This window comes from Trichomycterus rosablanca, chromosome 11 (genome assembly GCF_030014385.1).
Source record: "Trichomycterus rosablanca isolate fTriRos1 chromosome 11, fTriRos1.hap1, whole genome shotgun sequence".
Taxonomy (NCBI): Eukaryota; Metazoa; Chordata; class Actinopteri; order Siluriformes; family Trichomycteridae; genus Trichomycterus; species Trichomycterus rosablanca.
The window spans coordinates 4,439,000-4,451,575 of record NC_085998.1 but is presented as its reverse complement, the minus strand read 5'-3'; the positions used below and the strand labels follow the sequence as shown (position 1 = coordinate 4,451,575).

Sequence of the window (12,576 nt, the reverse complement as noted above, 5' to 3'; positions counted from 1 at the left end):
ATCTTTGGTGAGAGCACAGATTTGTCTCGTCGGGCATCTGAGCACACGGACACGCGTTACGGGCTAAACTTTATTTCAGATGAATTTGGATGGAAAGTCCATGGACTGTACACATCAAGGTAACATTACAAACACTGGTGTTAAATGGATCGCAATGGACTGTAGGCGGTTCAATATAGTTAACACGACGGGTCTACATGACATTATACAAGTTGCATTTGGAAATGGTTCATATTAGTACCCCGTCAGTTTAAATAAGGCCCTGAAAATGAGTGTTAACAACTCTTTATAGACATTGGCTGGCTTTCTAAAGATAATTTAAATGTAATAATTTTATCATAATTCATTAGATTTTTTTTATTGATAAACATTTTCTTGCAATAAAAATGTGCATAACTGTTCAAATGTTGTTTAGTTATTTTTACATAGTTATAGGCGATTAATTCTGATAAAAAAAATGTAATCTTGTTACAGCCCTACATAAAAAACATGTTCATTTAAAGTGTAAACATTTGACTTTATATCAGAATACTTTTTCAAAACCAAACAAAAAGAGCTATAGCTTACAACAAGTCATAGGGGGATCCATCTTTAGAAAAAGATCTATTCCTTTTACTTTAGTTATATTTAAAAAACATGAAAAAGAAACGATCTGCTTTACTTACAATAAGTATCAAATCTGCAGGAATCTTTGTTACTGCTTTGAACATAAAATGGCTCAAACGTGACCAGGGTGTTGCCGGTAAGAGTGCATCAGGTGCAGCAGAGTCGAGTGTGATCGGTATGTGGACACCAGGGCAGGATGAGAAGAGTCTGAGTGACAGTTTAATGACCGTCACTAGAGAAAAACAAGAGATTTGTACTTGAAGTATCCGCAGCTCGAGGGCTTACTGCGGTGTCGCCATGCTGCCTGATCACCTGCAAATCAGCCCTCAGCCGCTAGTTTTCTCCCGACGTGTGTCTGTATACGTGTTCTCGTATTCAGTCATTGTTTAATATAACAAACAGTCACTCACAACAGTTCAGCAGAGACCGAATAATAACAACATGTATATAAATCCACTTGGGTGGCACGGTGGCTCGGTGGGTAGCACTGTCGCCTCACAGCAACAAGGTCCTGGGTTCGATTCCCAGGTGAAGTGGTTCAGGTCCTTTCTGTGTGGAGTTTGCATGTTCTCCCTGTTTCTGTGTGGGAGCTCCGGTTTCCTCCCACAGACCAAAAATGTGCAAGTGAGGTGAATTGGAGATACAAAATTGTCCACGACTGTGTTTGACATTAAAGACTTGTTTGTTTGTTTGTTTATTTGGATTTTAACCCATATTTTAGACACTTTGGTTATTCATGACAGGAACGGTAGTTATTCGTTACACAAGTGTAATGTCAAACACAGTCATGGACAATTTTGTATCTCCAATTCACCTCACTTGCATGTTTTTGGACTGTGGGAGGAAACCCGGAGGAAACCCACACAGACACGGGAGAACATGCAAACTCCACACAGAAAGGACCCCACCTAGGGGTTCAAATCCAGGACCTTCTTGCTGTGAGGCAAGTGCTACCCACTGACATTAAAGACCTCAACTGATGAATCTTGTGTAACCAGTAACTATACTTTTTTTTTGGCTGCTCCTGTATTTAGGTGCCACAGATCATTCTGGTCTGCAGACCTGATCTGGCACAGGGCATCTGACATAAAACAAACGTCACCAAGATTTTGATTCTCAGCTGTGCTTTCGACTGGCTGTGTCCGAGGGTGGACGGGTCATTTCTGCTGTAACTGCGGCCTGAATAACAGAGAGAAATGCATGACTCTTTGTATAATCCCTGTTTGATTCCGCCTCATGCGGCTGGCAGCGTCAGATGCGTTAGGTGCGACCCTCCTCGACCACGGGAGGAGTCTGTACAGCGAGGCGCAGTGAGGCGATACAACTGGGTACTTGTGTACGACTTGGATTTGGAGAAAAAGGAAAAAAATGCAGAAATAGAATCGTTAAGAGAAAAAAAGTTAAACTTTCTGTCTCACTTGGTTGTCTGTCCTCCAGATTACTGCATCGCTCACACAGACTGCACAGGAATTTTGCCATCTGGACTCATGGGAAATTAAAGGCAGTTGCGGGAGGGGCAAATTACTCCTGGCTAGATGCCCACAGGGGTTTGGGGAGTGTGGGAGAGGAGAGGTGGGGGCCGTGGCAGAGCTACATCAGAGCTTCATTGCAGCTGCTGGAATGAAGGAAAATACAGAGCATTGTTGGGGTTTGGTCGGAGTTCACTGGGATATTTTGCCTTTTTTCAGGAATCTTTGGTGCATGTGTTGCTGGTTTATTGTAGCTGTTTGTGGCCAGTAAAAAACAGGACAATTCTAAAGTGGACAGTCCATTCCAATGTGTCTGTGACTGACGCATTATGCATTGCTTTGCCTTGATGTCTGTCACTTATCAGCACATTGTTGAAGTTAACAGAAATAAAAAAAACATGACTACGACCTTGTAGTGTGAAAAATTAACCGATGCTGTAGGTGTGAATAGGGTGGCACGGTGGCTTAGTGAGTAGCACTGTCGCCTCACAGCAAGCAGGTCCTGGGTTCAATCCCCAGGCGGCGCGGTCCGGGTCCTTTCTGTGCGGAGTTTGCATGTTGCATGCTCCAGTTTGCTACCACAGTCCAAAAACATGCAGTCAGGTTAATTGGAGACACTGAATTGCCCTATAGTTGAATGAGTGTGTGTGTGTGTTCGCCCTGCGATGGACTGGCGTCCCGTCCAGGGTGTTACTGTGTGCCTTGTGCCCATTTCAAAGCTGGGATAGGCTCCAGCACCCCCCGCGACCCTGATTGGATAAGCGGAATATAGGTGTGAATAGTGTGATAAATGTAAAGATCAGCTTGAATGAGAATGTTGACTGTAACTGTACTGCTCTTTATGTTAACTGTCACGTAGGTGCAGTTCATCCAAAGTCACTACAAATGCCCAACAAGTCAGGTGTCCAAATATATTTGGACGTACAGTGGTGGCCAAAAGTCTGATGCCACTAGTAATTCCCCCTTGAATTTGATACAGTGTTTTTCAACACAAATCATATAATCAACAAAACAATGAAAGTAGCGGGTGTGGTGCAGCGGTCTGGTATGCTAGACTACGACCGCTGGTTCGAGTCTCAGCATTGCTATTGGCTAGCCAGGCATCTGTGAGGGACTGGTGTCATGTCCTGAGTATTCGGGACTTGGTTCCCCTGTGATTGGGTGGTGCAGTGGTCTAGATTCAAGTATAAATCTCAGTGATGTTATCAGCTGGCTGGGCATCTACACAGACATGATTGGTTATTATTTGCAAGGTTTAGTGTGGCCACAGGACCCTATTCCTGCCTTGATTCTAGTCTTTTTCCCAGTGGAATCAGACCGTGATGAAAGCGGTTGATAAAATGAATGAAACAAACAATTAAAATGTGTCAGTTTCAGAGTTTTTTGGTACAGCGGTACCTTCAAACTTAATGTCAATTGGTTCTGGGAGAGACGTTGAGTTTCAAGGTATTTTTTCCCATAAGGATGTTTTGGAAACCTGTTAATGTGTCCATGGTCTCGTGGAGCTGCTTATATTTTAGGCTCATGTAAAATAATGAGGTTTTTAACACTTATACACTGAGAATAACACAAATATAATATAAAAACACTGAAATAAAAAGCTGATTCTTACAATTTCTCAGAACCTCGAGCTGTAACACAAGTTTAAAAGTGAAACAGGGAGGAAAATCCAGATAAACACAGATATACGTGGAGCTGTAACCCTGGATCCGACACTTATTCCACACTAATGCAGATTCGTCTCATATTCACACTTTGATGACGTTTTACTTCATTGTTAATTGTTAAAAAAACAAACTGAACACGTTGAGTTTAGGGGTACAAATTTCTCGACAAAGGGCATTGAGTCTTAGGGGACGTTTAGGGGACTGTATTTGGCATTACTGTAATAGAAGTTGGCACATTTGGCATTAATTACCTTAAATGATATGATTCCTAATGAAAAACATGCAAAAAACTGCAAAATAGAATTATTGTCACTAGTGGTCTCAGACTTTTGGCTCTAACTACAGTATAAAGTAAAGTAAACGCTCCAGTCATGTTACAATAGGGATGTAACGATACACTCTACCCACAATGCGATGCGATTCACGATACTGGGTTCACGATACGATTTTCCCCCGATTTTTTGAAAACTGAAATTGAAGACAAATGATGACAAAGTTTTACTTTCATTATTTTTCTTAAAAAAGAAAAAAAACTGTATTTGTGGTTATCTTTTATTTATCTAAATAATGAACGCCCTTTTATTTCTGAGGTAGGTACAAACTATGCAAAACAATTTTGAATGAAGCCCAATTTGGCTGAAAATCCTCGACCAGGCGTATAGCGCCAGTGACGTCAACCAGGCGAGGTGTATAGCACCAGCGCCCTCTGCTGTTTAAAGTGAATATCGATTCATTTTACATGTCAAATCGATTTGAATCGTGGAATTTTTGAATCGGTTATTAACTGTATTGTGGTGAATCGTTACATCATGTCACAATAAGCAGATGAATGTCCTACAACACTAGTTTGCCAGGGAAGGAGACACACGGTGTGTAGGGTTGAGGTCATTTCCATCGTACCGTACACGTTTAAAGACGAGGGTGAGAACATAGTTGCCTCTGATTTGCACCTTTTCACATTTTTTGGTCGTCAAAACAATCTTATAATGTTGTCTTATACCAAAAGCATTTTTTGCTGTGAGTAGTCAGTACCATCATCATTAATCTCTCACCCCACACTCCTCTGCAGGAATTCCACCTGCTGTATGAGGAGGCCCGCTATTACCAGCTCTACCCCATGCTGAAGGAACTGGAGCGATGGAAGCAGGAGCGGGATCAGCGGCGCTTGGCTCAGCCCTGCGAGTGTCTGGTGGTGCGCGTGACACCCGACCTCGGTGAGAGGATCGCACTCAGCGGGGAGAAGATCCTCATCGAGGAGATCTTCCCCGAGACCGGAGACGTCATGTGCAACTCGGTAAACGCCGGCTGGAACCAGGACCCCACCCACGTCATCCGCTTCCCCCTCAACGGCTACTGCAGACTGAACTCAGTACAGGTACCTCGCCAACACACCTACAGCCACACCTACACAACACGCACACCTGGGCAACACTACCATATAGAGCAGATGCAGTGTAGTGGTTAAGTTACCAGACCAGTTATGAAAGGTAGCTGGTTTAAGCCCCACTGCCACTGTTGGGCATGATAGTCACAATATTAATAATAACAAAAATAATACCACTACTATCATCATTATTACTTTCTTATTATTGCTATATTATTATTGTTGTTATTATATACGATTGTCTATGCTTGGGAAGTGGAGAGGTAGCTAAAGCCCTGTGATGGATTGGCGCCCAGTGTTTTCTGGTGGAACTGGACCTGCCTTGACCCTGACTAGAATGTAGCGGTGATTACATTTTATTTTTAAGTGCCATCAAGCCGATTCTGACTCCTAGTGACCATACAGATAGTGTTTCTCCAGAAGATCCTATACTAAAGCATAAATGCTAGAGCCATATCACTTCTTGTTCCTGAGCCTTTGTCCCGTTTTTCGATTACGGGGTCGGCATTTACGGCTTCTTCCCGTCAGGGATCACCGGCTGGATTTGGCACAGTTTTTACGCCGGTTGCACTTACTGACAAAACCCTCCCTATTTATCCGGGCTTGGGACCGGCACTACAATGCACCGGTCTGTGCATCTAGCGGCTAGTTTCCAATTAGCCTGGTGGCATTTTTTTGGACTGTGGGAGGAAACCGGAGCGCCCGGAGGAAACCCACACAGACACAGGGAAAACATGCAAACTCCACACAGAAAGGACCCGGACCGTCCCACCTGGGGATCGAACCCAGGACCTTCTTGCTGTGAGGCGACAGTGCTACCCACTGAGCCACCGTGATAGCCCAAAGCTCTACCCACTAGGCTACCGCTGTCCCGTTCATAGCGATTATGATCACTCAGTTTGACTTGCCAATCGAGCGTTTAGTTTCCTACCGGTGCGAAAGAAATTAATTCTACTTGACCAATCATTGTTCAGTTTCTGATCTTGGGGGCGGGTCATTTTAAACACAATGCAGCACACACACCAGCTCCTGTAAGGAGGACCAGAGGTTAATAATGTGGAGCACAACCAGACTCGACAAACAGCCATGCCAGAACGTTTTGGAATCTGAGTCTGAATGAACTCTGGTCCGAAACAACTGTAGGAACACCTGAAGAACAGAACTGACCGCTACCGCTACACAATGTACAAAGTGTTGGCAGACATTCCTGCACCCATACATAGTAAAATCCAACACACACACACACACACACCATTCAGCCATCCATCCTCGTCTCGATCGGCTTTTGACCGTTCTCAACATGAGAATGAGGGATGGACGCCTCCAGGGGACGATGTCAGATTAGCCACAAATGCACCCCAAAACACACACACACACACACACACACACACACGTTACAGGAGGTGAACGAACAATGGATGTCTGTCTTCCTTCATACTCGGCTTTATTTTATTTAAAAACTGAGAGAACGAATAAACACAAGCAGAGAAAATAGTGTGCATAATTTACACATCCCTCCGTTTAAAGACCCCGCTCTTCTTTGTTTGAGAAAGACTCTGACACCACACAGCCCCGAGCTATTCAAACACACACACACACACACACACACACACACACACATTTTTAGTACCATACATACAATTTCTCAAACAGCCTAAACCACTCCTCAATTCTTTTATAGCTTCTTAAATGGTTTGCAGTAAACTAACTGGTCGCTACAGGTAACAAACGTCTCTCTCTCGCTCTCTGTTTTTAGCTGGACAGCTTTTCTTTCAGCTCACCACTAACTAAAGACATTAGCTCAGACATTTTGTAAAAACCCACGAGTAGGGCCACTGCTTTAACATATCCACACAAAGTCAGTTAAATTGATTCAGACATTTCACATTGATGCCTCCTGGCTCCTCGAACTGGAGCTGTTTCAGGCATGTCCCACTGGACAGAGACCACAGGGCAGATCCAGGGCCTGCTGGAGGGTTTACATCTCTGGATGAAAACATGGGAATCCCCCAGGAAGAGCAATATTCATGGACAAGTTTTAAGCAGTATTCAGTTAGACTGTTGCTGTTGTTTAATGAACAAATTGACCACCCAAAAATGAAATCTACAAATGAAAAAAAGCTTTACAACTTACAACTTTACAACAACGGGATAATCTGAGAGACCGGGATGGGCGGTACGGGATAATCTGAGAGACCGAGATGGGCGGTACTGGATAATCTGAGAGACCGAGATGGGCGGTACGGGATAATCTGAGAGACCGGGATGGGCGGTACGGGATAATCTGAGAGACCGAGATGGGCGGTACTGGATAATCTGAGAGACCGAGATGGGCGGTACTGGATAATCTGAGAGACCGAGATGGGCGGTACTGGATAATCTGAGAGACCGAGATGGGCGGTACGGGATAATCTGAGAGACCGAGATGGGCGGTACTGGATAATCTGAGAGACCGAGATGGGCGGTACAGGATAATCTGAGAGACCGGGATGGGCGGTACGGGATAACCTGAGAGACCGGGATGGGCGGTACGGGATAATCTGAGAGACCGAGATGGGCGGTACGGGATAATCTGAGAGACCGAGATGGGCGGTACAGGATAATCTGAGAGACCGGGATGGGCGGTACAGGATAATCTGAGAGACCGAGATGGGCGGTACGGGATAATCTGAGAGACCGGGATGGGCGGTACAGGATAATCTGAGAGACCGAGATGGGCGGTACGGGATAATCTGAGAGACCGAGATGGGCGGTACAGGATAATCTGAGAGACCGAGATGGGCGGTACAGGATAATCTGAGAGACCGGGATGGGCGGTACGGGATAATCTGAGAGACCGGGATGGGCGGTACGGGATAATCTGAGAGACCGAGATGGGCGGTACTGGATAATCTGAGAGACCGAGATGGGCGGTACGGGATAATCTGAGAGACCGGGATGGGCGGTACGGGATAATCTGAGAGACCGAGATGGGCGGTACGGGATAATCTGAGAGACCGAGATGGGCGGTACGGGATAATCTGAGAGACCGGGATGGGCGGTACGGGATAATCTGAGAGACCGAGATGGGCGGTACAGGATAATCTGAGAGACCGAGATGGGCGGTACGGGATAATCTGAGAGACCGAGATGGGCGGTACTGGATAATCTGAGAGACCGAGATGGGCGGTACAGGATAATCTGAGAGACCGGGATGGGCGGTACGGGATAACCTGAGAGACCGGGATGGGCGGTACGGGATAATCTGAGAGACCGGGATGGGCGGTACGGGATAATCTGAGAGACCGAGATGGGCGGTACAGGATAATCTGAGAGACCGGGATGGGCGGTACAGGATAATCTGAGAGACCGAGATGGGCGGTACGGGATAATCTGAGAGACCGGGATGGGCGGTACAGGATAATCTGAGAGACCGAGATGGGCGGTACGGGATAATCTGAGAGACCGAGATGGGCGGTACAGGATAATCTGAGAGACCGGGATGGGCGGTACTGGATAATCTGAGAGACCGAGATGGGCGGTACAGGATAATCTGAGAGACCGGGATGGGCGGTACGGGATAACCTGAGAGACCGGGATGGGCGGTACGGGATAATCTGAGAGACCGAGATGGGCGGTACGGGATAATCTGAGAGACCGAGATGGGCGGTACAGGATAATCTGAGAGACCGGGATGGGCGGTACAGGATAATCTGAGAGACCGAGATGGGCGGTACGGGATAATCTGAGAGACCGGGATGGGCGGTACAGGATAATCTGAGAGACCGAGATGGGCGGTACGGGATAATCTGAGAGACCGAGATGGGCGGTACAGGATAATCTGAGAGACCGAGATGGGCGGTACAGGATAATCTGAGAGACCGGGATGGGCGGTACGGGATAATCTGAGAGACCGGGATGGGCGGTACGGGATAACCTGAGAGACCGAGATGGGCGGTACGGGATAATCTGAGAGACCGAGATGGGCGGTACGGGATAATCTGAGACCCACTTAATCACTTAACCCAATTTACCGCCGTTTTTTTCAGCTGCTTTCATATTTAGTTGTCACCACAGAGGATTATTCTGGTCAGTATTTCTGATATTTCACAGTTTTTACACCTGATGCCCTTCCTCAAGCAATCCTTCTTATTTTTTCAGGCCTGGGACTGAGAGTGCACTGACAAGTGCCCCTCCCAATGAACTAGGTTGCTCAGCCAGCCACCCCTCTCACCCACGCCTGTGCATTTTCTACAGCGTCAGCATTTAGAAAAAAAACTTTAAAAGGATCCCAAAAAGGGCCAGAAATGCAGCTAAATCCTGCCTCTGTGTGATATTAACACACACACACACACACACACACACACACACACTCGCTCACAGCATCCCAGAGCTGGAGAATGTGGGCAGCTCCATACATCACAGTGATTGAGCACAGGGATCAGCACTGATGCCATCTTTCCTTCATCAACATGACAGGAACACAACCTCAGAGAGAGGGAGAGCATGTCCCTCCTGACACCCTCTTACACACACACACACACACTCACACAGAGCTATAGGCCTCTATAGTGGTGTAACACCTTAACTTAAACCACAGTACACAAGTATAACTTCAGTACTGAACAAGAACCACACCACCACAGTGTGGTCTGCAGTGGTGGACGTGCCATGCAGCTGTGATTAGTACGTGAATATGTATTTGATTCTAATCCGGTGGTCGCTGTAGGGTCTCTCTGTATGTTCACTCAATTCTTGTTGAATTGCCAAGGTCTGCAGGCCAGTAGACATCTTCTCCAGCACGTTTAAAGCTGATGGATGCTTTTTACACGGTCCACTTTAACACCTACAGAGGACCATTCTTTAGTTCCGCTTCAGAGTCAGAATCAGCTTTATTCGCAAGTATGTTTACACACAAGGAATTTGTTTCCGGCTGTTGTATTCAAACAATACAATACACAGACAAGACTATACAGATAATGTACAAATTTAACTTAAGCTAGACAGAATTTTGCATATATACCGAAAATAGAAAAATAGCCTAGATAAATAGTAAAAAATTAAAATAAAATGACAGCAATGTACAGTATGTATTAAGTGCAGTGTGGTACTTATGTCAGCACCTCACAAGAAACCCTCCCTCCCTCCCTCAGACATGGCCAGTTGTTTCTGTTGGAGCAGACAAGACTCGTTCTTGAGATTCAGTTTTGGAACTGGCCAGTTCTAAAAGTAAATGTCAATGTCAATTTATTTATAAAGCACATTTAAAACAACAACTGTTGTACAAAGTGCTGTACAATCTACAGTAAAATAACCATTACAGGCCACAACGAACAGTAAAACAATAAATAATATACAATGAGACCACATTGATACAGACAAACACACACTCTCATACTGTGTTAAAAGCCAAAAAATAAAGATAGGTTTTTAACCGAGACTTAAAAACAGTGAGCGTAGAAGCCGTCTTAAAGTAAATGCCTTGTATACAGTAGTGGGTGCAATAGTCCTACAGGTGGTGTGGGTGCCACACAGCTCCAGGGCTCTGACTAATAAGAAGAATGTGTGAATAATTACTGCCCATGTTTGTTTGTTTATTAGGATTATAACGTCATGTTTTACATTTTGGTTACATTCATGACAGGAACGATAGTTATTCATTACCCAAGATTCATCAGTTCACAAGGTTATATCAAACAGTCATGGACAATTTTGTATCTCCAGTTCACCTCACTTGCACGTCTTTGAACTGTGGGAGGAAACCGGAGCACCCGAAGGAAACCCACGCAGACACGGACAGAACATGCAAACTCCACACAGAAAGGACCCGGACCGCCCCACCTGGAGATCAAACCTTGCTGTGAGGCGACAGTGCTACCCACTTAGCCACCGTGCCGCCCTACTGCCCATGTAAATGTAGGGTAAAGTCTTTGAATTTCAAGTCTTTGGTGGGTTTTCTGGCAAGCTTGATCCTGTAACCTTGTCATTACTGGTTAAATACCTTAACCACTGAGATACAACTGCCCTATATTAACCAGCCTGGTGCCCACACGCGTACAATTGGCTGTACCGGAGGGAGAAAACGATTGAAGGGGTTTCTCACTGATGCTGCAATTACAGCCTCTGCTGGCTGGTGGAGGCGCCAGCGTGAGAGATGGTCGATTCATAAGTAGTAGTGCGTGACTTTCCATACGTGATGCTGCTCTCTGTGAGACCCTGTCCGTGTTAGGTAAAAAGAGGAAAAATGCAAAAATAGAGTAAAAATTTTACTGATTTGTACTAGAGCCCTAATGAAAAGGAGTCTTAGGTAAAGGTGAAGCAATAATTAAACACTTGCTTTTGTAATTTACTATTAAGCCTTTGCAAGGTGTCTGGATTTTGTGCCACCTTATTCCAGTTTGGTTAATTAAGCATCGTTTTTATCTGTATGATATTTAGCTTTCATTTCTGCCAATTTAGATCAGATCCCCATGATAACCGGTTCATTCTACTGCAGAGTGCTGATATCCTGAATGATGTACTAGATGAATAATCTATCATCATTTCATCAGCACTCCCAGTTGACTGTGGCCTGCTTGTCTGCATTGTCTTCTCTGTAATTGGTTTTGAGAGAGCACAGCTTTATCCCAGCACATCCTCTATTGTTTCCAGCACCACATATGCACTAGAGACAATTAGGCAATTTGTGTGTGTGTGTGTGTTTCTGAATTGTTAGTGCTCTGCATTGTGTGCAGATCTGTGAGCAGGAAATGCTTGGGCAGGTTGGCTCATTAGGGCACTGTTTAAACTCAGCATAAACCGTCTGCTGCTCAGCACATGATGACGAGAGAGAGTCTGTCTCCTTCAGCAAAATACAGAGAGAAAGAGATACAGAGAGAGAGAGAGAGAGAGAGAGAGTCTGTCTCTGTCAGCAACATACAAAGAAAGAGAGAGATACAGAGAGTGAGAGAGAGTCTGTCTCTGTCAGCAACATACAAAGAGAAAGAGAGATACAGAGAGAGAGAGACAAACATGAACATGACAAACATGAATACACCCTGGCCACATATCTCCTTATTCCAAGTTCACACTACACGATTTTCCAAGTGGTCAGGTCTCTGTCCAGTTCACACTACACGACTGGATCTCTTGTAATCGGGAGTCTTTCAAGTCGGTGTGTATTTCACACTACACCATCCATCACCAACTGGAATCGCAGACGAGCTTCTCTGGTCTCCCAAACTACGTTTTGTCACGAAAACAAACGCGAGAAGTGACGAGGGGGTTAATGATACCACGTCCAAAAATACACGTCAACAAGTAGCGAGCGATCAAAGTTTGTGCGCTGATGTGCAGCGTAAAATCAAAGAGGGAAAATAAATTAATCCGAGTGGATTTGGCAACCCGACCAGCAGGTTGTTCTGTAGCGAGATGTAGGTTAATAAATATTTTATTTATAAATATGTATTCTATATTCCCCTCACCACAGTGA

At 45.1% G+C, this 12,576-nt stretch overlaps 1 protein-coding gene and 1 long non-coding RNA gene across 3 annotated transcripts in view; one reads left to right on the top strand and one right to left on the bottom strand.

Annotated features, from left to right (window-relative positions):
* The window catches only part of LOC134323392 (uncharacterized), a 29,220-nt gene that overhangs the window by 4,352 nt on the left and 12,292 nt on the right, over nt 1-12,576 (bottom strand). The window lies entirely within an intron of this gene.
* LOC134323391 (BTB/POZ domain-containing protein kctd15) overlaps nt 1-12,576 on the top strand; it is a 48,495-nt gene that overhangs the window by 32,048 nt on the left and 3,871 nt on the right. For both annotated transcript variants that reach the window (XM_063004916.1, XM_063004914.1), the window contains exon 4: nt 4,812-5,117. In XM_063004916.1, the coding sequence (XP_062860986.1) occupies nt 4,812-5,117 (306 nt within the window). The remainder of the gene's footprint in view (nt 1-4,811; nt 5,118-12,576) is intronic.